This window comes from Elephas maximus, chromosome 6 (assembly GCF_024166365.1).
Source record: "Elephas maximus indicus isolate mEleMax1 chromosome 6, mEleMax1 primary haplotype, whole genome shotgun sequence".
Classification (NCBI taxonomy): domain Eukaryota; kingdom Metazoa; phylum Chordata; class Mammalia; order Proboscidea; family Elephantidae; genus Elephas; species Elephas maximus.
The window spans coordinates 103,364,477-103,391,695 of NC_064824.1; the positions used below are offsets into that span (position 1 = coordinate 103,364,477).

The following is a 27,219-nucleotide window of genomic DNA, read 5'->3' on the forward strand; positions in this document are numbered from 1 at the left end:
TTGAGATTTAATAAAACAACTTTTACTGCTTCGTCAAGATCTTCAAATAAAATCCGTTTTTTTTTTTTTTTTTTTTTTTTTAAACTGCGTGTAAAAGTGAAGAAAGCAATCACCATAAGTAAGTTTGGCACCGCTACCTTGATTCTTCCTAAGGTTCTACCAATTTTACCGATTGTTATTTTTTCAGATTTCAACAGTGAGAAAAGGCAAGTGACGACTTAAGTATTACTATGAAAATAGTGTTGGCGTCATAGACCCTCCCCTCTTCACCTCTTGGGACTGTGGACTACACTTTGAGAACCAGTGCCTTAAGGAATCCTCCAATCTTATGCCTCGGGTATAAGCCTGGGTAACTAGTGTCCAGGCTGCTTAGAGTGATAAGTAGGCTGGGGAACCCTCATCATTCATTCCTCTTTAGTGCAAGCTTTCATCTAATTTCTCAGGGTTTATGCTTGCTCTCAGCTGTGCTTGCAGTGTTTATATCCCAAGTTCACAGTCTCTCTAGTTGTATTTCTCCATACAGTAAATGTCTAATTGCCCATTTACATTGAGGGAGATGATTACCTGTGCAGAAGTTCAAATGTTCTCTGCTTTCAGCCCCTGGTGCCTGGGGGTCCTAAATGATTGTTTCTTGTTGGTGTCTCTCTGTGCTTGTTCAGTTATTTGCCTTCTCTGCTTTGTTAAACCAGATATTACTCATCTGTCTGCTTTCAACCTTTCAAATTGTGTTGCTGTCTCTGACTTGTGGTAATAGATTTTTAAATTCCTTTATTTTTATGATGGGGGTAGGGTGTTTGGGGGAAGTTGCTGAGAGAAATGCCTGTGTTTAACTCACCAGGGTTAAATAGAAGTCATTTCCTTTTGGACTTTAACTGAAGAAGCATTTATTGAGTCATCTTTGATTTTAAACAATTCCAAACTCTTCTGTGTGTGTGTGTGTCTGTGTCTGTGTCTGTGTGCCCCTTGTGTAATCTGTAGCACTCTATTATTTTTTATGTCTTTTATTTTTATATAGTTTCACATTATTTAATCATTGTGTTCGTTCTTTCTTGAATGTCGAAATTCCTCATTATGTAAAAAATCGTTGGCTGTGTTTGAGCCCATTGTTGCAGCCACTGTGTCGGTCCATCTCGTTGAGGGTCCTCTTCTTTTTCGCTGACCCTCTTCACCAGTCATGTTGTCCTTCTCCAGGGAATGTTCCGTCCTGATAATATGTCCAAGTTAAGTGAGACAAACTCTTATTATCCTTGCTTCTAAGGAGCATTCTGGCTGTACTTCTCCTAAGACAGATTTGTTTGTTCTTATGACAGTCCATGGTATATTCAATATTCTTTGCTAACACCATAATTCAAAGGCATCAGTTCTTCTTCAGTTTTCCTTATTCATTGTCTAGCTTTTGCATGCATATGAGGCAATTGAAAATATCATGGTTTGGGACAGGCACATCTTAGCCCTCAAGGTGACATCTTGCTTTCTAACGCTTTAAAAAGGTCTTTTGCAACAGGATTGCCCCATGTAATGTGTCATTTGATTTCTTTCTTCTTTTTTTAACATTTTATTGTGCTTTAGGTGAAAGTTTACACAGCAAACTAGTTTCCCATTGAATAATTCATACATAAATTGTGCCATGACAATGACTGCAATCCCCCCAATGGGTCAGCGCTCTCTCCATGTCCACCCTGAGTTCACCATTTCCATTTGTCTGATTTCCCTGCCCTTTCCTACCTTCTTGTCTTAGCCACCTAGTGCTGCTATAACAGAAATACCACAAGTGGATGGCTTTAACAAAAAGAAGTTTATTCTCTCACAGTCCAGTAGGCTAGAAGTCCGAATTCAGGGTCCCAGCTCCGGGGGAAGGCTTTCTGTCTCTGTCGGCTCTGGAGGAAGGCCCTTGTCATCAGTCTTCCCGTGGCTTTAGGCACACTATTCTTCTAGTCCATCTGAGTGGTGACTCCACCCTTAGAATCACCGAAGGCCATGGACCCACCCTTTGAACCCCCAGAGGTCACAGCCATACCTTTTGAGACTGAGGCAGCTCGGCTTCTTGTGTTCCTTGTCTCTTCAGCTTATGCTTCCTGGTTTCTTGGCCTCTTGGCCCTTAGGCCTCACGCCTGCATCTGCCCTGCTGGAGCAAATGTTCCAAAGCTCTATAGCTCCACTGATAAGTGCCTGAAGGCACCCCACTCTGCCAGTAAACTTGAGTCAGAAGGCACTCGGCTCTCTTGCTCCATGGGTCACAAGCCTAACTCCAGCTATAAGTGCCCAGAGGCTCCCATTCCACCAGGAAGCCTCCTGCACACAGCCGCTCATCTCTTGCTCTGTGGATCAGCTCCAGTGCCATCTCACGCTGGTCTCCTGGCTCTGCTGGTGCCAGTTCTTGGTTGCTACTGGTCCTCTGCTGCCGCTTCTCATTGTCTGCACCATCTCCAGTGTAACAGCTCTCCTTATTTTCTTCTGAGTCCTCTATGCATTCACAATTTCAAAACTGCTTCCACATTTTAGATATCTGTTAGAGCAGCACCGCACTCTTGGTACCAAATTCTGTCTTAGTCATCTAGTGCTTTTATAATAGAAATACCACAAGTGGATGGCTTTAACAAAGAGAAGTTTATTACTCACAGTCCAGTAGGCTAGAAGTCCGAATTCAGGGTCCCGGCTCCAGGGGAAGGCTTGCTTTCTCTGTCGGTTCTGGAGGAAGGCTCCTGTGATGCATCAGTCTTCCCTTGGTCTGGGAGCATCTCAGCAAGGCACCTCAGGTCCAAAAGACACTCTTTGCTCCTGGCACTGCTTTCTTGGTGGTATGAGGTCCCCATGACTCTCTGCTTGTTTCTCTGTTTTATATCTTGAAACAGATTGGCTTTAGACACTATCTAATCTTGTAGACCTCATCAGTATAACTGCTGCTAATCCATCTTATTACATCGTAGTGATATGATTTACAACATATAGGAAAATCACTTAAAATGGTGGACAATCACACAGTACTGAAAATCATGGCCCAGCTAAGTTGACATATTTTTTGGAGACACGATTCAGTCAGTGATGCTTCTCATCTTTGCTTTTGGGCAAATGCTGCCAATTTGGCTTCATATAGTTGATTGTTCTAAGGAGTACATTCCTCATGGGTGTTACTGTTTATTTTATTGGCCTGTCAATTATTTGGCTGAAAGGTGATCTCCAGGATTGGCTTCAGTTCCAAGTTAGAAGGGTATCTTAGGGCTATAGTCTTGGGAGTTCCTCCAGCCTCTATCAAACCAGTAAGTCTACTATTTTTTACAAATTTGAATTTTGTTATACATTTTTATCCACCCTGACTGGGACATACTATTATGTTCCTGGTCTGAGCAGTCTGTAGTGGTAGCTGGGCACCATCTAGTTCTGATCCCAGGCTGGAGGAAGCTGTGGTTCTTGTGGGCCATTAGTCCTTTGGACTAATTGCTTCCTTGAGTCTTTGGTTTTCTTCACTCTTCTTTGTTCCAGACAGGAGGAGACTAATAGTTGTATCTTAGATGGCCATTCACAAGCTTTTAAGACCCCAGATGTTACTTACTAAAGTAGGATGTAGACCATTATCTTTATGAACACTTACGCCAGTTGGCCTGGAGGTCCCTTGAGACTATTGTGCTTAGCCCTGAAGTTCCGTAACTCAGTCCCACGAAATGTTTGGTTATGTCTAAGAAGCTTTCATAATTATACCCCCATGTGCTCTGTTTTATGTCTGAATGTACATGCAGCACATACAAATATGTATGTAGAAATATCTACAACCATTCCTATATGTACATGCAGATGTACTTCTATTTGACCTCTTACACCTATATAACTTACATATGTACCTGTGTATCCACTCATAAATTATTGTTTGTTATTACTGATGTTGCGGGATTGTGTATGTAGTAGTATTTTACCAGTTGCCCTTAATTCTTACATACCCCTCATTGTCTTCCTTTGCCTTTGTCATGTTGTGCTGACTTCTCCCATATTGTGTATTTTTGTAAAAATGGCATGGGGGCAGCATCTGACCTTCTGTATTTTCACAAGGGGGAAGGAGAATCAAGATCAACAGCCCAAGGCTGATTCCTATGAGGGACAGGTCAGACATGCCTCCTCTCTCCACCATCTTTACCAGTTCTGACACCAACAGTCCCTCCTACGGCACTCTGTACTTCTCTGCTGGGTTTGATAATTCATTGCAATGGCTATACAAACTCACAGACAATACTCACAGTTAATAGGGTTTATTAGGGAAGTAACACATTACAATTCAGGTTGAGGAATGCTCAGGATACAGTTCTTCCATCAGGACAGCCTCTTTTTAGCCATGTTCACAGGAACACCTCTCTCTGGCCCCTCAGCCTCTGCCCTGTTCAGGTAAGTGTTACAAAGCTCTTTTAGCTCTGCCGATCAATACCCTGAGGCACATCACTCCATCAGTAAGCCTCAGCCTGAAGGTGCTCAACTCTAGCTCCATGGGTCAGCAAACCTAGCTCTACCAACTGCATGAAGGCATCTGTCTTAGCCAGGATTCTCTAGAGAAGGAAAACCAGTAGAGCATATAAATATATATGTGTATATATATATATATATATATATTTTTTTTTTATATATATATATAGAGAGAGAGAGAGATTTATATCAAGGAAACAGCTCACACAGTTGGAGAGGCTGAAATGTTCCAAGTCCATGGATCAGGATGGCGGCTTCTGCTGATTCACGTAGCTGCAGGGCCTGTTGAACCCAAGATCAGCAGGTTGGAGAGCAGGGCTCTTGCTCACAGCCTGTGAAGGTCACCAAATCTTGTGATTTGCCGGTAAGCTGCTAGCTCAAGTCCCAAGAACTGGAGGTCAGGTGAACAAGAGGCAGCTGCAGGATCCAGAGAGGGCAAAAGCCCTTATATTTGCATGCAGGCTACATGTCCAAGGAAACTCCTTTTCAAATGATTGGCTACTCACAGCAGATCCCACCATAGGGGTGATCACATATAGAAACTGAGAATCATGGCCCAGCCAAGTTTACACACAATCTTAACCATCACAGTCCACCCCTTGTCAACTTGGGACCTATACATGTCTCTGCAAACTATACATAATCTCTGAATAAAGACAATTACAAAGTCACACTTGCACTTTACTTGATACAGCTGATGTGTATGACCGAAAATGCACTAGCCCCGTTTACATCCTTTATTTTATAAGCGGAGAAAAAAAAATATTGGAGGCACACATACAAAGCAGAAATACTCCATATAACAATTACAGTCCTTGTTTCTGCAACTCGTTATATGGCCATAACTGATATTTAGAACTACATTCTTCTGCCAGCCATTCTATATTCCCTTTGTCCTCAGCAAGCACCTCAGCTGTTTGTGGTTGTTTGCCTGGTGGGATGACCCAAACCTTCATTCCTGAAGGATCTGGGCTGCCAGTAGTCATGTCAGAAATGGTTTGCTGTAGTTTTCCATTGACTTTAATCACAGGGCATGGTAGTACTAAGAGACACCCTAAGGGATCTCTTGCATTCCAGACATGCTTTTCTTTACCTCCGTTATGTAATGTCAATCCGATTTCCTCTTGGTGAGCAGCATCAGCCACACCAGCCAGTATGGTAACTCACTTCTTTGCCTGTCGATCCAGAGGCATAAAGAGTGCAAAGTGGCCAGGGGGCATGTTCAGTGGAATCAGTGATGTGTTTCCAGGTGGGAGCATTCTTCCCTCTGGAACTAAGACCTCTAAACCTGAAGAGCATAAGGTTGTGGTGACAAGAAGCAAAAATCTTGTGAGTGGGTCACTAGGGGTAATAGTGAGTGGTGCCACTCCCATTTCCACCCTTGATTCCTGGATCCGTGAATCCTGGCTATGAGAGAAACAGCACTATATATTGGATACTGGTTTAGAGCATATGCAGCCTCCTAGAGAACATTGCCCCAACCCTGCAAAGTCTTGCCATCTAGCTGGCACCATAATTGTGTCTTCAGGAAGCCATTCCATCATTCTGTCAAGCCATCTGCTTCAGGATGATAGGAAACATGATAAAACCAGTGAATTCCATGAGCATGGACCCACTGCCACACTTCATTTGCTGTGAAGTGAGTCCCTTTATCAGAAGCAATGCTGTGTAGAATACCATGATGGTGGATAAGACATTCGGCAAGTCCACAAATGGTAGTTTTGGCAGAAACATTTCGTACAGGGAAGGCAAATCTGTATCCAGAGCAAGTGTGTATTCCAGTGAGGACAAAACACTGCCCATTCTGTGATAGAAGTGGTCCAGTGTAATCAACTTGCCACCAGGTTGCTGGCTGATCACTTTGAGGGATGGTGCCATATCAGATATATAGCGTTGGTCTCTGCTGCTGGTAGATTGGGCACTCAGCAGTGGCTATTGCCAAGTCAGCCTTGGTGAGTGGAAGTCCATGTTGCTGGGCCCATGCATAATCTCCATCCCTGCCACCATGGCCACTTTGTTCATGAGCCCATTGAGCAATGCTGGGAGTAGCTGGGGAAAGAAGATGACAGATTTCTACAGAGTAAGTCATCCAATCCACTTGATTGTTAAAATCATTCTCTGCTGAGGTAACCCTTTGGTGAGCATTCACATGAGACACAAGTATCTTCTCTTCTTTGGCCCATTCAGAGAGGGTCTGTCCACATACCTCTTCCCCATAAATCCTTGTCTCCTATTTTCCAATCATGTTCTTTCCAAGTCCCTGACCATCCAGCCAAACCATTGGCCACAGCCCATGAATCAGTATACAGTCACACATCTAGCCATTTCTCCTTCCAGGCAAAGTGAACATCCAGGTGCACTGCTTGAAGCTCTGCCCATTGGGAGTATTTCCCCTCACCACTGTCCTTCAGGGAGTCTCAGAAAGGGGCTGTAGTGCTGCCGCTGTCCACTTCTGAGTTCAGCTTGCATATCATGCAGAACCATCTGTAAACCAGGCACGAGTTTTCTCTTCAGTGAACTGATCCTGAGGAGCTCTCCTTGAGGCCACAGTTGCAGACTGGGAGGTGGAAGGTAATGTGACAGGAGTGGAGACTATGGGCATTTGGGCCACTTCTTCTTGAAGCTTACCTGTGCCTTGAGGTCCTGCTTGGGCCCAATCTTGGAAATACCACTTTCATTTAATGATAAGTGCTGCTGTGCATGTCCAGCTTTATGACTCTTGGGTCAGACAATACCCAGTTCATGATGGGCAGCTCAGGCTGCATGGCGACTTGGTGTCCCATGGTTAAGTGTTCAGTTTCTGCTAAGGCCCAGTAACAAGCCAAAAGCTGTTTCTCAAAAGGGAGAGCAGTTATCTGCAGAGGACGGCAGGGCTTTGCTTCAGAATCCTGTGGGTCTGCTCTGTGATTCACCAAGAAGGGCCTGCTAAAGACTCCAAACAGCATCTCTATCTGGCACAGATACTTCAAGCACCGTGGGATCAGCTGGATCACATGGCCCAAGTGGCAAAGCAGCTTGCACAGCAGCCTGAACCTTTTGAAGAGCCTTCTATTCTGGGTCCCACTCAAAACTAGCAGCTTTTCAAGCCACTTGATAAATAGGCCAGAGTAGCACACTCAGAGGAGGAATATGTTGCCTCCAAAATCCAAAGACTCCCACTAGGCACTGTGCTTCCTTTTTAGTTGTGGGAGCTTCCAGAGGCAATAACTTATCCTTCACTTTAGAAGGAATATCCCGACATGTCCCCATACCACTGGACCCCTAGAAATTTCACTGATGTGGAAGGTGCCTGAATTTTTGTCAGATTAATTTCCCATCCTCTAACACCCACATGTTTTACCCATAAGTCCAGAGTCATTGACATTTCTTATTAGGTTCAATCAGTATAATGTCATCAATGTAATGGACCAGTGTGACATCTTGGGAAAGGGAAGGGAGATGAAAGTTCCTGTGGACTAAATTATGACATAGGGCTGGAGAGTTTATGTAGCTCTGAGGTAGACAAGTGAAGGTGTATTGCTGACCTTGCCAGCTGAAGCAAACTGCTTCTGGTTGTCTTTTGAAACAGGCATGGAGAAAAAGGCATTGGCCAGATCAATAGCTGCATACCAAGTACCAGGAGATGTGTTAATTTGCTGGAGCAAGGAAACTACATCTGGAACAGCAGTTGAAGCTGAAGAAAATTAAAACAAGTCCATGAGAGACAAAATACAACCTTGAGTATATCCCATCTGAATTTAGAGACCATCTCAAGAATGGATTTGACTCGTTAAACACTAATGACTGAAGACCAGACCAGTTGTGAGAAGACATCAAGGACATCATACATGAAGAAAGCAAAAGGTCATTAAAAAGACAGAAAAGGCCAAAATAGATGCTGGAAGAGACTCTGAAACTTGCTCTTTAGGCTTACTATTTCCCAGTCCTTTTGAACAGTATGTAGCTGTCATGTTGAGTAAGCAGGACTTAAGAGGGATAATCAGAGAGGGACTTTATTTTTGTTTCCTACTGTCTGTTTAAATTTTTTCCATTTGGATAGTTATCCTTTTATCCCTGGATGTAATATAGGGCAACTCTCAAAACTTTCCTGGTCAACTTGAGGTAAAAAAAAAAAAAAAGCCTTCCTTTCAGTAGAGAATATGCCCTGTCTAGTGTATAATAATCGAAACTTAAAAACTTCATTGAAAGTTAATTGTTATGCACTTAACCCAGCTCAGGTCTGCTGTGAGGAGGCCACTTACAGGGGAAAGTGAATATGGCTGGCCTCTCTTCTCCTTTCTTACATTGCATGTCTACTACTCATCACCAGATTGTTAACTGATTTTCTCACATACCCATTGCTGGAGAACAGAGAGGAACGGTTGGTAGATAGGGCAGTACATTAGTTTCCTAACACAAACTTAATGGCATAAAAGAAAGTAGAATTATCATCTTACAATTATAGAAGTCAGAAGTCTGATATGAGTCTCATTGTGCTAAAGTCAGGGTGTTGTCTGGGCTGCATTTCTTTCCAGAGGACATTTTCTGTGGTGCCTTTGCTAGCTTGTAAAAAAAAAAAAAAAAGAAGCTAGCAATATTCCATGGCTTATGGCCTTTTTCTTTCCTCTTCAAAACCAGCAATGTCAGGCAAGCCCTTCTCACATTACCATCTTTCTGATTCTCTGTTCAGATTCCCTCATCTTCTACTCCTAAGGATTCTTATGATTACGTTGGGCATACCTGGATAACTCAGGATAATAAGGAACTGTTTTAAGGACAGCTGATTTAGTAACTTTAATTCCATCTGTAACCATTGCCATGCAACATAACATATTTACAGGTTGTGGGAATTAGAACATTGTTTGGGGGTCATTATTCTGCTCCCACAGACGGCAAAGTTATTTCTTGAATACCACTAATGGTTATTATGGGCATTTGTTCTCTAGGATTGGCTGATGCTTAGTCTGACTCTTGTAGACTTCTTTATGAGTTCTTTGCAGACCATTCATCCTCTACACCCTTTGCTGAGGCTGTCGCCTGCAGTTCTCTGGCTGGTCATTCATAGTTCCTTCCTTAGCCACTGAGAATACAGCAGTTAACCTCCACTCTATTCAAGGGTTCCTTTGAACTGTACTGACACTGCTCTCCAAAAGTCTCAACAACTAGTCCTCTTTATTGTCTTGATGTGGTTAAAGGAGTTAAGATCCATAAAACCTGATTTCCATGCACTCGTGTGGTAAGCTCCCCATGGTGATGTACGCTTTGCTTTGGAATGTGTCATCTAGAGTTGTGAGACCTTAACTGAAACTCACAGGAAGGTACTATTTCAGTATTCTATTAAAGTTATGTTGTTGTTGTTAGGTGCAGTTGAGTCAGTTCCGACTCATAGCGATCCTATATACAACAGAAGGAAACACTGCATGGCATTGAGCCCATTGTTTCAGCCACTGTGTCAATCCATCTTGTTGAGGGTCTTCCTCTTTTTTGCTGACGTGCTACTTTACCAAGCATGATGTCCTTCTCCAGGGACTGATCCCTCCTGATAACATGTCCAAAGTATGTGAGATGAGGTCCCATTATCCTTCTAAGGAGCATTCTGGCTGTACTTCTTCCAAGACAGATTTGTTCATTCTTCTGGCAGTCCATGGTGTATTCAATATCCTTTGCCAACACCGTAATTCAAAGGCATCTATTCTTCTTCAATGTCTCTTATTCATTGTCGAGCTCTAGCATGCATACGAGGGAACTGAAAAACACCATGGCTTGGGCCAGGCGCACCTTAGTCTTCAAGGTGACATTTTTGCTTTTTAACGCTTTAAAGAGGTCTTTTGCAGCAGATTTTCTCAATGCAATGGGTCGTTTGATTTTTTGACTGCTGTTTCCATGCGTGTTGATCATGGATCCAAGTAAAACGAAATCCTTGACAACTTCAATCATCTTACCTCTTATCCTGATATTGCTTATGGGTCCAGTTGTGAGGATTTTTGTTTTCTTTACGTTGAGATTCAGTCCATACCGAAGGCTGTGGTCTTTGATCTTCATTAGTAAGTTATATTAGATTTGGTCAATAGGTCAGTGTGCAATATGTGCTAAGTTCTTCCTTCCCTTAAACTCAGTCATCACCAAACTATTTTTGTCTTTATCTTATGCCCTTATTCGTTTCCAGGCCTTTTATAATTTTACTTTCTAAAAATCATTTGAACATTTCCCTCTCTGTAGTCTTTCAGTCTTTCAGATGTTTCCTTCCTTTTCCCAGGATCCTTCTTTTGGAAAGTTGCAGTACTTATCATTCCTTTGGAGGAGTTTTGAGGCTCGGGGATTATGCTAGGACTAGAGGTAAATTTATGCAAGTGAAAGGTACCATCTGGAACTTCTTGTAGAAGCCAGCTGGACTCTCCTGATGATGTTTTGACTTCACCTTGATTCTTTAAAGCCTCTTTCAGCTGGTGAATGTAGAGGTACTTAAATCACAGGAGATAGGATGAGCCTTCCAAACAAAGTTAAAATGTGTCTTGTTTTCTGATGCCCTCCCAGACAAAGAGCAATTGCTCCCTCCTAGAGGGCGTAGGCCCAGTCTTTTTGAGGCGGATGGGCAAGAATCAATCTGCATACCAATATGAACCAAGAAGATGACAGCTAGCATAAATGAGTAGTTTATGAGGGGCTTTCCATCATTTTTAATCATATAACCTAACCTCCAAACTTATTTCTTCAGCGTCTAGTATCTTTTAACTCTTTTTTGTTAAAAGATTCCTTGTCTGACTATAGCACCTCACATGGTTCTTCTTACTGGGCAGTTTTCGTGTCCCTGCATTTTCACGTGGAATCGCAGACTGGCCTTATGAGGAAGTGTGTCTAGATGAATGCTCAGACGTGGACTCTGGGTAGTGAAAAAAGTATTGACTCTGCAATTGCAGAGGCCTGGGTTGGAAACCTAGATCTGCCACTTACAACAATAGGAGCCTCTGACAAATGTTTTGTTTGAATCTCAGTTTCCACAGATATACAATGACACCTCCCTTATTGGGTTGTAGTGAGGATTAAACTAAAACAAATGAATTAATATGGGTAAAGTGCTGTTCAGAGTGCTTGGAACACTGTGATCACACCCTTAGTGGACTGAGAGAGCCACAATGAATGATGATGATGTCACCTGAAAGTTTGGATTTGTTTTAAGAGTCCTTCATTATCAACTTCTTTTAAGATACTAATGCTTAGGAGTAAGATAAACAAAAAACAACTAGTAATAAAAAACCACACACGTTGCCATCAAGTCATTTCCAACTCATGAAGAACTTACAGGACAGAGTAAAACTTCCCCACAGGGTTTCCACGGAACGGTTGGTGGATTTGAACTGCTGACCTTTTGGTTAGGAGCCTGAACTCTTAACCACTGCATCACCAGGGCCCCAGAGAGTAGGATAACAATACTGATTCTCCAGTGTGACTTATTTGTTAGAGCGTATTTTGCATTTCACACAGCCAGAGATAGTAGACCCTTTTGGCATGAGAAGGGACTTACAAAGTGAATAATAACAGATAGGAAATGGATGTCATAGAGCTGGATGCTTCATTTCTATCTAGGAGTATCTTGTGTTGCATTCTTCAAATATTTATGTGTTTAACGCTTCCTGTGTTTTTTATACATAAGGAGGAAACCCTAGTGGCGTAGTGGTTAAGAGCTATGTTTGCTAACTAAAGAGTCAGCAGTTCGAATTCACCAGGCTCTCCTTGGAAACTCTATGGGTAGTTCTGCTGTGTCCTGTAGGGTCGCTGTGAGTCAGAATTGACTTGACAGCAGTGGGTTTGGTTTTTTTTTTTTTAATGCATAAGGAGTCCTGTGGTGGTGCAGTGGTTAAGTGTTTTGCTGCTAACAAAGAGGTTGGTGGTTGGAACCCACCAGCTGCTGTGCGGGAGGGAGTTGTGGCAGTCTGTTTTCATAAAGGTTACAGCCTTGGAAACCCTGTGGGGCAGTTCTGCTCTGTCTGTAGGGTTGCTATGAGTCAGAACCGACTCGATGGCAATAGGTTTGATTTTGGTTTTTATACATACGGCTTAATGCCTTTGGGGAATTGAATTTTCCTTCCTTTTTTACTGTACTTTTGATTTTTGCTCTTTCTCTTTACTTTGTATTCATTTATAAGTTATGCAGTACTTTCCTGAGTAAATAATTGTCTTCATTTTCTCTTCCCTTAACTGCCTCTAGGGCCCTGGTGGTGCAGTGGTTAAAAGTGTTTGACTGCTAACTGAAAGGTTGGCAGTTTGAATCCACCAGCTGGTCCTTGGAAAGCCTATGGGGCAGTTCCACTCTGTCCTATAGGATCACTATGAGTTGGGATTGACTTGATGGCAACAGGCTTGCTTTTTTTTAACTGCCTGTACTGAGCTCTGGTTGGCACAGTGGTTAAGAGCTGAGGCTGCTAATCAAAAGGTCAGTGGCTCAAATCTACCTGTTGCTCCTTGGAAGCCCTACGAGGCAGTTCTACTCTGTCCTATAGGGTTACTGTGAGTCGGAATCAACTTGACAGCAATGGGTTTGGTTTTTTTTTTTTTTTAACTGCGTCTACATTAGCTTCTTGGTTTCTTTTGTTAGGCACTTTCCTGCTGAGATATTCTCTGCCCTAAATCACCTGGATTTCATATCTATCTATAACCTCTTGGCTTTGAGAAAATCTGTCTCCCTCACTTTTCCCTTCTGTTCCCTTTTAGCAGAATGCTGGCTGTTGGTTTTGTGGCTGTTCAGTAGGGTTGTGATGCTAAGAACAGAGAAGGTCAGTTCTTGGACATCACTCTGCATTCTAAATGTGTGCTGCCCAATAGCCTCACTGCATAACTGCTGCTGAGCTCATGTCTTTTGGTTCTCGGTGTAAGCTGAGGGATGGTCCCTGGAGAATTAATCGGCAGGCATTTCATCATCGACTCTTGGTGGCAGAATACAGAACTGTCCTTTTGTTCTTCACTCATTTTTTCTTTTGCAAGAGGTCAAAATGTCTTAAACATATCTCAAGACATGTCAAGTAGTAGTATCAATTGTCGGTAGTATTAGACAGTTATAGTGTCTTTCAACACAGGGTGAATGATGTAACAAGGAGAACCAGATGGCATTTTACATAGGAATCAGTTTTCTCCAAATTGACTCATTGGTAGGGAGGAATAGGCCAACATCCTTGATTTTAGAAGTGTTGCTTTATTTCCATGTTAACTGCGAGGTACCTTCAGAATATGACTTACAGGCATTAACTTTTAAGGCTATATGAACCAATCTGCCATGTCTGCTTGCCCTACAAAAGCAATCTGGTTACCTCCAGGAATTTATATACCTTTGAAGTTCCAAGATTGCTTGTAAAAACAATAAAATTCCATCATGCTTGATACACTAACTTACGGAGATACTCCAGTTTTGCAGTTTTAAGATGAGTAAACCTACCTGCAGGCCGCTGAGCCTGAGACATAACTACAGCAGGGGGAAAACTATTAAAGATCACTGCTTTAACTTTACAAATGTCTTTCTAATTAGGTGTAAGGGTTTAATATGCCTTTAAAAGTCTCCACCATCTGTGGCTTGTATGCCATTGCTAAATACCTGGTAAAAATGGTATAGCAGTGATGTTGCTTAAGCAGTTTTGCCCTGTGAAGGTGAACAGAAGATAGACTGCTTTCAGGACTCAAACTAGGCATGTGTTTAAAATTAGTGTGCAAACATAATGTACCTTGATTTTCCATTAGAATAATACAGGGGTTTTATGTGAGAATGAATTAGTGTACTATTTATCAGTTGATGGTTATTCTTGAGTTATATTAGGATTATTAAGGGTGAATTTATTTTTTAGGCCTGCTTTTCTTTTTACTTACAAGTTGCAGTTGAGTTGACACTAACTCATAGTGACCCCACGTGTGTCAGAGTAGAGTCATGCTCCCTAGGGTTTTCAATGGCTGAGTTTTTGGAAGTGAATCGCTCAGCCTTTCTTTCGAGGTGTGTTTGTGTGAACTGGAACCTCTAACATTTCGATTGGTGGCTAAGCATAGTAGCTGTTTGTGTCACCCAAGGGCTCCTTATTTTCCTTAGGGAACATGTTTCCGAGACTGTGTCGGTGGAGAAAAGGAGGCTTGATAAAACAATTTAAGCTTTACCTTATTGAAGCAACCAACAAAAAAGTCATATCACGCATTGGTAGTTATTCATTCAGCTGGGTTTTAAGAGAGTTTTCCTGTGTCTGAGTGCTAGGGGGACAAATCCAGCATTGAAAATTGTGGAGCAGTTACAATGTTTCTGAAGTAAAACCCTTAAACCACTAGGTTAATTAAGTGTTTATTGAGCATCTGCTATTCTGCACTCTGTGGTTCTCGGAGAGGCCACAAAATTGAATATAATAAAATCTTTGGAACTGAACCCTCTAGAGACTGTTTTACCTCTAATTTTTACTTGTAGTCACATGTTATACTTAAAATTTTGTCATCTCATTCTCCCTTTAATCCCAAGAGATAAAACTTTCAAAAGCCTTCACTTATAATAGTATTCCAGGCCCTCTCATCTGGCATATAACAGAATATTTTCTAAATTTTCAATCTCATTCTTGGTGAAGATGGCTTTTTCTATGTGTAACTCAAAGTTTGAACTGGCATCTCCATATTGTTAATACTTAATATGACCAATGAGTCTTAAATAAGTCCTACCCTTCCTTGTCAATAATTACTTCTGCCCATTCATGCTAGTCTCCATTTTATCCTCTTTCCCTAGTAGTTAAGAGCTTGGCTGCTAACCAAAAGGTGGACAGAATCCACCAGCCGCTCCTTGGAAATCCTATGGGGAAATTCTACTCTGTCCTATAGGGTCATTATGAGAATCAACTCGAAGGCAAGTTTTTTTTTTTTTTAACTAAAAGACAAGTAAGCATTTTTTAAAGCAGATACATTTAGTAATTCCTTACAGATAGACTCCAATAAATGAAAAGAAAATACCAGAAGAAAGCAAGGCAGTTCCAATTTCATTTGGGCTCAATGCCAGGTTTCTTTAAGCCCTCAGGCATATCTGCAAAATTCTGTCTTCATGGTTGCTTGGACTTTATTTTCATTTTTAAAGGCTTCTAATTTTACCATGAAAGTGCTCTTACTATGTAGCATGAAGCCTTCTAGAACCATTTTAGTTTATAATCTCTTTGAATTCTTAAATAGGTGTACTCCTTTCCCCACACCTCCCACTGGCCACCCCTATTTATATCCATTCTCCCTCTCTTCTTTTTTTTTTTTCTCTCTCCTCTCTCTGAACAAATAGTTTTAAAAATATCTGCTATAAAATTTTGATTTGGAATCACAAAAAAGTAGAAATTGTATCCTTTGGTTCTGTAAGGTCAGCTACTTGTAGAAGTGTCAACTTTTTTATACAAAAGCTGAAAGGGGTCTGAAACAAAGATAAGAAGTTTAAAAATCTGTAGAGAAAAGAAAAATGGCAGTAGTGAATAACAATTTAGCAATATCCGAAGAGTCTTATATTAAGATAGTCAAAGTTACAATGAGATAATAGCCTCCAGTGGCTTAACACAACCAAGGTCCAAGGTTTATTTTGTGCTTACATTGGATATTCAGTGTGAGTTGGTCACTCAGAGTCCCGGGTTGACAGAGCTCCATCGACACAGCCTTTATAATCAATGAGGCAGGGAAAATACTATGTTAACTTATGTAATAGCTCCAAGGCTATAGCCCAGAAGTGACACACCTCACCTCTGTTCGTGTTTCATTGGCCAAAGCAAGTCACAGCACCACACCGTAACTTCAGAGGAGACAGAGAAGTGTGATGCTATCCTGTTACAGGAAGGAGTAAAACTGGAATATTATGAACAGTGCCAATCTCTGTCATAAGTGATAATGCTGAAATAATGTTTGATGGTACAGAAGACATGTTGTTGTTGTTGTTAGGTGCCATTGAGTCAGTTCTGACTCATAATGACCCTTTGTGTGATAGAATGAAACACTGCTGGGTCCTGCACCATCCTCACAGTAGTAATGCTTGAGCCCATTGTTGCAGCCACTGTGTCAGTCCATCTTGTTGAGGGTCATTCTCTTTTCCCCTGACCCTCTACTTTACCAAGCATGATGTTCTTCTCAAGGAATTGGCCCCTCCTAATAACATGTCCAAACTATGTGAGATGAAGTCTTGCTATCCTTGCTTCTGAGGAACATTCTAGCTGTACTCCTTCCAAGACAGATTTGTTTGTTCTTCTGGCAGTCCGTGGTATATTCAACACTTCACCAACACCAAAATTCAAAGGCATCAATTCTTCTTTGATCTTCCTTATTTGTTGTCCAGCTTTTGCATGCGACAGAAGACACGAGAAGGTGTTAAAGCCAGATCTGAACACCATATGACACCTGCATAGGCTAACAACAAAAGTAGTGGGAATAGGCACAGTCTGGATACTTAGCCTTATATTGTATATTACCTGTCCAGGAATGTTCAAGCCCAGGCCACCTGAAGGAAACCACATGCTCCTGTCAGTATTCGTGGCTCACTGTGGCAAAGATTCTCCATTCTGAAACTGTTACCTGAAACTACAGGGGAGGGAAAGGATGGGGCAAGGAATAATCTGAAGTTCTGTAGGTTATTTCGAATGCACTCTCCCAATGTTGAGAGCCTTTTGTTGACATTTTCAGAAAATTACATATATAGCATAGTTTGATTATCTAAAAATATGACTAAAAATGCATTTTACTGTAGCTTAGAGAAGAGAGCACTCTAGTGTTGGTCCTGGACTTCCCATGTTGTTGTTGTTAATTGATGTCATGTTGATTCTGACTCATGGCAACCCCGTGTGTGCAGAGTGGAACGTCTCCATAGGGTTTTCAAGGCTGTGACCTTTCAGAAGTAGATCACCAGGGCTGTCTTCTGAGGTGCCTGTGGGTGGATTTGAACTGTCAGCCTTTTGGCTAGTAGTCAAGCACTCACCATTTGTGCAACCCAGGGACTCCACAGACTGCCCATAGTGCTGTATTGATACCTCAGCTATCACACTAGCATGTCATGGTTATCATGCATCTCATTTCTCGCTTATTATACTGCAGCCTGGTGGATAGGGGCTAGATCTTATTATTCTTGGGGTCCATTAGTGTGGTTAATGAGACACTGGTAGTTCGGTAGTAGAATTCTCACTTTCTCTGAGGGCAACTTGGGCTTGATTCCTGACCAGTGCACCTTCTGTGCAAGCACTGCCTGAATGTCTATGGAGGCTTGTGTGTTGCTGTGATGCTGATTGGGTTTTAGTGGAGCTTCTAGACTAAGACATACTAGGAAGAAAGGCCTGGCAATCTACTTATGAATATCAGCCAGTGAAAATCCTATGGATCACAAAGGTGATGGCACAAGACTGGGGATAGAGTTTTGTTCCATTGCACGTGGGGTTGCCATGAGTCGGATCCCAATAACAACAGCAATTTAGTGGCATTATGTGGTGTCATATACATGATTGTTAATGAGTTTTTTCTTTTGAGGGGATGAGTTTTAGAAATAGGTGAAAGAAAAAAATAAGCTCTATTACTCCAGATAACCTAGAGTATGCTGTGGTGACTAATAACCCAGTATCACAGTGGCTTAACACCGCAGAAATTTATTTCTCACTCACACAGTCTGCTGGGAATCAAAGTGACACTCTTGGGTAGTTGTCTTCCAAGTGTTGGCTCAGAATTCCAGGCTGCTTCGATCTCATGAATCTCCATATCATCATGTGTTTTTATGACCTTTACAGCAAGGTAAGAAAAACTCATGGCATATAACTCCAGAAAATAGAAGCTTTGACCTGAGTTGATACCTTAGAAGTGCCTAATTTTGAGGGTGGTGAGATATGGCCTGAAATTCCTGGAACTAGAAGAATCAGCATATGATGAACATGAATAGTGTCTACTTCATATGCTTAACAAAGTTATTAAGTTGACCCTGAACCATCCAGGATTTCTGTTCCTTTCAAAGTCCTGGCTTCTCACCCCATTTAGTCTTTCTGGTGGTGCATCATCTGCTATCTTAACCTCCTGCCTCCTCTCTTCACCACCCAGCAACTCTGCTACTTCTCAAGAAAGCTGGACACTAGGTTTGGGTTTCCCTTTAACAAATAGCTGACACATATTTCAAACTTTACAGTATCAAGGAACGATTTTATCAGCTATGTGAGCTATTAAGAACATTTCCTTCACCCAGTTATCTCATGCCCCTTGCCAGTTAACAACCCTCATACTAGCAGTATCCACTGATCTATCACCATGGGTTAGTTTTAACTATTTTATGTAAATAGAATCATACAATATGTACTTTCTGGTACCTGGCTTCTTTTTACTCAGCATAATGTTTTTGAGACTCATCCTTGTTACTGTGTGTATTTATTATTGCGCGCTATTGTAGTGGATCCCTTTTTATTGCTAAACAGCATTCCATTGTCTGATTGTAACACAGTTTGTGTATCCATTCTCCTGTTGAATATCTGGGCTGTTTTTACTTTTTGTCTGTTATGACTTGAACTACTGTGTACATTCTTGTGCAAGGCTTTTAGCGGCCATATTATTTTCATTTCTGTTGGATGAATACCTGGGAGTGAAATTGCAGGGTCACTGGGTAGATGTATGTTGAACTTTTTAAGAAAGTAACTACCAAGCCACTTTCCATAGTAGTTGTACCATTTTACACATCAGCGAATGAGAGTTCCCAATGCGTCACGTCTTCTCCAACGTTTAGTGTTGTCAGTCTTCCTTAAGCAGTTCTAGTGAGTATATAGTGAAATCTCATTAGCGAGTGGAAGCTTTTTTAATCCTTCTCTTTTTGTTTCAATAATTGCCAGAAATTAATCTTAGGAATCTTTCAAAAGGATTCTCTGGGATATTCTTACCTGATAGGAGAGTAGCGAAGAAGTTCTTTGATTGCCTGCTTCCATAGGCAGCCTCAAGTTTTGTAATGGTGAGAAATTGAGTAGCTCAGCCCTTAGGTGACACAGGCTGGGAAGAGTGAATATCTTCCAGGATTTATCACCAGGGAAATTTTCCTTATGTTCCTCTGAGACTCCTTCCTTCCTGAGGCTCTCATCCCAAATGATAAGAACCATCATGAGTGACTTGGAATTTGGGGTGGGGAGGCAGGGAGGAAACTTGGTTCCACTATCAAAGCTGCAATGAAGTTGGGGTATTATCCCAAGTTGGGTCCTGTATATACAAAACATTACATATTGACAATGTTCTTTAGTATTAGTACAGTGTGTTGCTGGTTCTGAGACCTCTCTTAGTAGTTGTAGGCCATGTCCCCTTTCCTCCTCCCAGTTTGGTTTGCCGAGTCATGGTAGGCTTTACTGACCCTAAGGCATTATTAGAGTAGGAAATGCTATCTTGTGAGATTTAACCCCCTACCTCAATTCTCTTTTACATGGGTCATAATTGTAGCCCCTTCCACATTGATATCTCTTCCAGCCTCCTTCCAGTTTAGCCCCATTCCTGCCACCTCCTGCCCAATCACCTTAAAAAATTTTATATTCCACAGTGAGTACTGATGCCTCTTATTATCAAGAGAGTGAGAGAGAGAGCACTTAGCTTTGCTTTGCTGCTTGTCTTGAAGATTTCTTCTAGGATGTCATTTTTCTTTTTTTCTGGGCTCTGAATAGACCAGGATATGCACCTTCAAGCAATCAGCTCTTTGAAGTCCCCATCTGGATAAGGTTACTCCTGATTTTTCAGGTCCAAGGACACTGTTCAGAGTTTATATGTCATCCCCAACATCTGGTACCTACATCAAAATAAAAGGAATGCCAAGCTTACCTATACCTCTGTTTGTTTCCTGAGAGTTTGAAAACATTCCAACTTCAGTAACACACAGTAGGAATTCATTAAATCTTTTAGTGAATGGAATATAAAAGACTATTAAGTGTTCTAACATAAAAGAAAGTAGCATGCCATGGGTAATTCAAACGGTAGCGAAAGGAGTGCTGGAAGCAATAGAGAGTATTAGCCATCAAAAGTGGGATTAGAGGGGAGGGACTGCGCCGGCTGGGATCGTTATGGCAGCAGCGTCGGGGTGGGCCGGGTCTCGGTTCACCCGTCCTGGCCAGGCCGCCAGAGCGGTGGACACTGCCGCCGCCTCCCGGGCATGAGCGGGGCCTCCTGCTCGCTGCCGCCGCTGCTTGCCGACTGTGGGCCCGCGTCGGGAACATGCCCCTGGCTGCCCACTGCTACCTGCGGGCCATGGGCAGGGGCAGCTATGGGAAGGTGACGCTTGTGAGGCACCAGCGAGGCAGCAGGCAGTATGTCATCAAAAAACTGAACCTTCGAAAGGCCTCCAGCCGAGAGGGGCGGGCTGCTGAGCAGGAAGGGCAGCTCTTGTCTCAGCTGAAGCACCCCAACATTGTCACTTACAAAGAGTCGTGGGAGAGAGGGGATGGTCTGCTCTACATTCTCATGGGCTTCTGTGAAGGAGGCGATCTGTACCGAAAACTCAAGGAGCAGAAGGGCCGGCTTCTGCCCGAGAGTCAGGTGGTGGAGTGGTTTGTTCAGAGGCCATGGCTCTGCAGTGTTTACATGAGAGACACATCCTTCACTGAGATCTGAAGACTCAAAATGTCTTCCTAACAAGAGCAAATATTATCAAAGTGGGTGACCTAGGAATTGCCCGAGTGTTAGAGAACCACTGTGACATGGCTAGCAGCCTCATTGGCACGCCCTACAACATGAGTCCTGAACTGTTCTCAGACAAACCCTACAACTATAAGTCTGATGTTTGGGCTCTAGGATGCTGTGTATATGAAATGGCTACCCTGAAGCATGCGTTCAATGCAAAAGACATGAATTCTTTAGTTTATCGGATTATTGAAGGAAAGCTGCCACCAATGCCAAAAGATTACAGCCCAGAGTTGGCAGAACTGTTAAGAACAATGCTAAGTAAAAGGCCTGAAAAAGACCATCTGTGAGGAGCATCCTGAGGCAACCTTACATAAAGCACCAAATCTCCTTGTTTTTGGAGGCCACAAAGGCAAAAACCTGTAAGAATAATGTTAAAAATGGTGACTCTAAACCCAAGCCTGTTGCTACAGTGGTTTCCGGAAAAGCCGAATCAAATAATGAAGTAATCTCACCCCAACCATACTCCTCTGAGGGCTCCAAGGCATACGTAGTGGGAGAAGACTTGTGTTCATCCCAGGAAACACCCGTGGTCATTGGCCCACTGAAGACATCTACCAGTCTGAAAGGCCACTCCTGCAAACCAGACATGAGCAATACTGCAGAGTCACTAGCCACAATCAGCAGAGTAAATATCAACATCTTACCTGCAGGAAGGAAGGACTCAATGGGTGGTGACTTAGTTCAGGAGACTCAGCCAGGACACTTAGATATCTCTAATGAGTTAGAAGGTAAATGCAATATTTCTCAAGTGAAGGAGGAGAGACTGCAGGATAACACTAAGTCCATAGCTCAGCTGGAAAACCTAGTTCCCACATGGTCCTCAGGTGATGTCAGTGAGGCAGGGAGTGACCCAGTGAAGCCTCTGCTGCTTCTAAGCAAAGACCCAAAGCCAAAGGACCAGGATCCAGTTGCTATTGAATGTATTGTAGAAGAACAGGCCAGAATCCGCCCAGGCTTACAGCCACACATCTCTGGGTCTGAGCCTTCCCAGTCTCGGCAGCCACGGCAGAAGAGAAGAGAGCAGACTGAGCGCAGTGGGGGAAAGAGGCAGTTCCAAGAGGTTTTTCTTAGACAGTTGCCTTCTGATCCCGCTGTTGGAAACGTAGATGTCACGTCAACACGAAAGGATTCTGAAAACCAAAGTAGAGCGGTCAGTGGGCCTATGAGCAGTTCGAGGAGCAATGAGGTCTCGTCATCAAAGGATCGACCATTATCAGCAAGGCGGGGCGGGGGGGACTAAAGCAGTCCCAGGAAGAGATGTGCTCCTCAGGTCCTTCAGTGAGGAGAGCTCTGAGTGCAGTGTGGCCAGGGAAACCTCAGGAGGAAGGCCAGCTCATCCCTGCCAGACGATTCTCTTCTGACAGCAGCGTTGCTCAGGAAAAGAAATTGCCTCGTCTGTCTGAGGAGGAGTTAAGTTCTTCCACAAGTTCAACTGATAAGTCAGATGGGGATTCTAGGGAAGGTAAAAATCATACCAATGAAATGAGTGACTTGGTACAATTGATGACTCAAACCTTGAAACTGGACTCTAAAGAGAGCTGTGAAGATCTCCCAGTATCAGAGTTCAAAGTTCATCGGAAATATCGAGACACGCTGATACTTCATGGGAAGATTGCAGAAGAGACAGAGGAACTCCGTTTTAAAGAGCTGCCTCCAGCTATTGTGCCAGGTTCTGAAAAGATCAGGAGAACAGTTGAAGTCTTGAGAGCTGATGTAATCCAGGGCCTGGGGATTCAGCTTTTAGAGGAGGTGTATGATCTTTTGGAAGAGGAAGATGAATTGGAGAGAGAGGTACATTTGCGGGAGCACTTGGGTGAAAAGTATATGGCTTACGGTGTGAAAATTCGCCAGTTGAAATTTTTTGAAGAAAATGTGAGTTTTTGAGAATTTGTTCTAATCTCCTGCCAGAGCTAAAGACCTATTTTCAAAGATTTTTCACTTAAAAATAAAAGGAAACAAACCCATTAACAATGAAAAAAAAAAAGTGGGATTAGAACAAAACTACTGAACCAATGAAGGACATTTGTAGATGTAGATTCTTTTTTCCCTTTGCCCTAAGCTAGGCTCTAAGTAGCTTACTCAGTTTCATTTATATGCATGCTCCCCACTCACTCTGAAACCTCTTGAGCACTATGCTTTGATAATTCTAGAAACTGATCTCTTGTATAACAATATTTCTACTAAATAATACAACCTAGTCCCAAATATTCAATTTATAATCTCCCTGAATTAATTTTGTTTTGGCTCAACATATCTTGGGAATGGAAAAGTAGAATAAAATATTGTCTTTAGCAGCAACCTGACTTTTCTCCATTTTTAATCTATAATATTGACTCCTTCTGAAATTTCTTATAAAAGCAGTATTATTTCACTTTCTTGTTTTATTCTGAAATGATAAAACTTTTCTAGGAACCTTTTAAATAGTTTTTCTCAAGTAACTTTTCATAGTTTATCTCCATAACCTCAAAGTAGAGCTGAGTGTCTTTGAGTCAGGGGAAAGAAGAGGGAAGACCATTTAGTATTCGATCTAAATTAGCCATTATTTAATTTATTTTGGTAGATAGAGCTTATATGTGTAAACAGTGATCAGTAAGATCTTATGTTGATAAAGAGTGTCTCAGGTTCACCTAGGTGGCTATCAAATACTTCTACATTTGAATGTATCAAGTTCTACAATCATTGTTTTAATCTTAATACATTTCTTGCTACTTTATTAGGGAGAAATGGTTATTTCAACTCTGGTATAGGTCCCAGCAATTCTTTGTCTAAAGGGGGTGGAATTCAGAAGGGAGAAGTCATGATTTCAAACATACAGTGGCAAAAGCTCATGACTGATACAGCGTTGTAGGACAACATCAGTCCCTTCTTTCAAAAAAAAAAAAAAAAGATTGAGAACAACCTGCTGCTAACTCCGTAAAATTCATGCTTCTTAAGCTGTTCTTTTAAGTCTCGTCCCCCGTGGCAAGGGAAATATTTGGTGCCAGCCAAGTCTGGAATGCTGTGGAATTTCCTGAGCAGTAATCCTTTAGCCTGGCTTCTGGGTTCTACCTTTCTAAGCAAGAAGGGACAACTAGAACATGTCTCTCATGTTCCTGTCTTCCTGGTACCATGTATGCGGTGTTCACTGACTTGTAAGACCTGACCAGTATTTCTGCCAGTTAAAATCATATACCTCTTTCAAAGGCCACTCAAGTGGCGCTTCTTCCACAAAGCTCACCATCATTCTTTTGTATTTGAACTGATGTCTCTCCTCTAAACATTGATGGCACTTGTGTTGTCCCTGTATGGTGTTCCCTGTTGAGCCTTTGCAGCTCATAAGTGCACAGACATGTATATATAACCCATTTACTCTTGATCAGAAGCTCTTTGTTGAGATAAAAATGGCTCACGTTTTGGAATACTTTGCGTGTTGTATGTATGTTGTTAGGTTAAATGTGTTACGTAGTACGTTAGTTTCCTAAGTCTGCTGTAATGAAATACCACAAAGTAAGTGGTTTTAAAGAACAGAAATTTATTTTCTCACAGTTATGGAGGCTAGACGGGGCGGATTAACTCAGTAAGTATGGTGGTAAACACTGGCTTAAGCAGGGTATTCGCACATGCTTACTTGTGTTTACTTGCTAACCTGTAATAAAGAATTTCACATGGGTTTTACCACATCAAAGCTGTAGTGAAAAACAGGTGAAATTGTTCACTACAGATCAGTAAGTACCTACAAGTAAACCTGTGTGTACCATGTTTACTGGATAAGCCAGCCCTGAGGCTAGAAGTCCAGATCATCATATCATGATGTTGCTTACTTCTGAGGGCTCTGAGAGAGAAACTGGTCCATGTCTCTCTCCTAGTTTTTGGTGGCTCTTGGTATTCCTTGGCTTGCAGCTCCATCTGCCTCCATCATCACATGGCCATCTTTCCACTTGTCTTTCTTGTCTGTGTGTCTCTTTTCTTTTATAAAAGAACCAGTCATATAGGATTAAGACCCACCATACTCCAGTATGATCTCAAGTTAATTTAACTGACAATATCTTTAAAGACGCTATTTCCAAACAAGGTCACGTTCACAGCTAGGGGGATGAGGATGCCAACATATCTTTTTTTGCAGGGCACAGTTTAATCCAAAACAGGTGGATTACCTCATGTAATCATTCTATGATTAGATTAGACTATAATATTATTAAAAACATTAATTTATTCATTTACATATTTATATTATGATATATATTTTCCACTAACCCATTGCAATTGAGTCGATTTCAACTCATAGCAACCGTATAGGACAGAGTAGAACTGCTCCATAGGGTTTTCAAGACTGCAGTCTTTATGGAAGCAGACTGCCACGTCTTTCTCCCATGGAGCAGCTGGTGGGTTCGAACCGCCAACCTTTCAGTTAGTAGCCAAGTGCTTAATCACTGCACCCCTAGGGCTCCTTTATATCCCGTTACTTATTTATAATTAGGGCTTCAAACTGGTTTGGAATGCTTCAGCAATTGCCCACATAAACAAGGGTAGTGTACAAGTTGTATAGCAACCAAATCTGTTGCTGTGGGATTTTGACCTCAGAAGGAAGCAAACAGCAGTGCCCCACTTAAAGGTGGCAGCCGACCACACTACTTTGAATGTATGTTGCTCTCCACAGTCTTGCCAGTAATCCAGTCTCCCATGTGAGACTCCTGATACTGTCAGGTCCATGTGGGAGACTGGATTATTCATAGGAGTGTGGAGAGAGACAACATTCAAAGTGGCACAGTTGACTGCCATCTTTGAGCAGGGCACCCCTATGGTCAAAATCCTACTGGCCACAGATCTGGTTGCTATCCAGTGTATACTGCCCTCATTTACTTAAGCAATTACTGAGCTGTTTTGAACTGGTTCAGAGCCCTGTTGTTAATACATAAAAAAAAAACAAAAAAACAAACCCATTGCCATCGAGTCGATTCTGACTCATAGCTACCCTATAGGACAGAGTTGAATTGCCCCACAGAGTTTCCAAGGAGCACATGGTGAATTTGAACTGCCAACCTTTTGGTTAGCAGCCATAGCACTTAACCATTATGCCACCAGGGTTTCAGTTTTTAATACGTATTGTATATATAATAATAATAATAGTATATTGTTATCCTTTTACAAATGTCAAAATTGTCATTGTGTAATTTGTCTAAGACCGGGCCTGTTTATGAATTTAGACCATTCAACTCTCTAAACTTAAACACTATTCTAGGCTTCATTCTTAGGTTCCACAAGGACTACTGCTTATGGTAAATTGCCAATACATGTTTGAATTAGTGCTAGAACTCCTTTAGTGTATAATGAACTAGTAGATAGATAGCCTGTAGTTTAAGATTGAAATGTAAATACATTCTGTTAAAGTAAGCAAATATGGATATCTCTAAGTATGTTTCATATTTTTCCATTACATTATATGCTGCTTTCATTTGCCTAGGCAATCCTTTCTCAGAGATGGTAGACTATAAATTTCATCTTGAATCCTGAATTACTAGAATACAAATAAGTGAAGTTTTCTTATTTTATAATATTAGTTTGTGGCTATAATCTTTGATTGTAATTTTTATTTACTTTTATAACCTTTTTTTAAAAAATAATTATAGGTTCATAGGAAGTTGCAAAGACAGCACAGAAAAGTTCTATATACCATTCACCCAGCCTTTCCTATTGGTTGAATCTTAAATAGATATAATATCAAAACCAGGAAATTGGCATTGGTACAAAGTGTGTGCATTGTTCTGTGTTATTTTATCACATATGTGGATTCATGTTAACACCATAGTCAAGATACAGAACTATTCTATCACCTACAAGCTCTCCCTCATGATACACCCATACCCCACCCCCACCACCAGCCACCCTCCCTAACCTCTTACAATCAGTAATCTGATCTCCATCTCTGTAATTTTGTCGTTTCAAGAATGTTGCATAAGTGGAATGATACAGTGAGTTTTTGTGATAGGCCTTTCACACTCAGATAATGCCATTGAGACCTTTCCAAGTTGTTGCATATATTGATGACTCCTTCCTTTTTATTGCTGAGTAGTATTCCATGGTATGGATATACTACAGTTTGTTTGACCATTCACTTATTGTGATGGTTAAGATTGTGTATCAACTAAGCTGGGCCATGATTCTCAGTGTTTTGGCAGT

At 41.7% G+C, this 27,219-nt stretch overlaps 2 protein-coding genes across 9 annotated transcripts in view; both read left to right on the top strand.

The window, feature by feature from the left end:
* The window catches only part of PARD3B (par-3 family cell polarity regulator beta), a 1,165,226-nt gene that overhangs the window by 82,725 nt on the left and 1,055,282 nt on the right, over positions 1–27,219 (top strand). The gene's annotated exons all lie outside the window — the stretch shown is intronic.
* Positions 85–26,429, top strand: LOC126078412 (serine/threonine-protein kinase Nek4-like). The gene is given in 4 exon segments (XM_049888929.1): positions 85–20,935; positions 20,938–21,333; positions 21,336–22,288; positions 22,291–26,429. Coding segments are annotated over 4 exon segments (2,346 nt in total). The 5' UTR covers positions 85–20,595; the 3' UTR covers positions 22,948–26,429.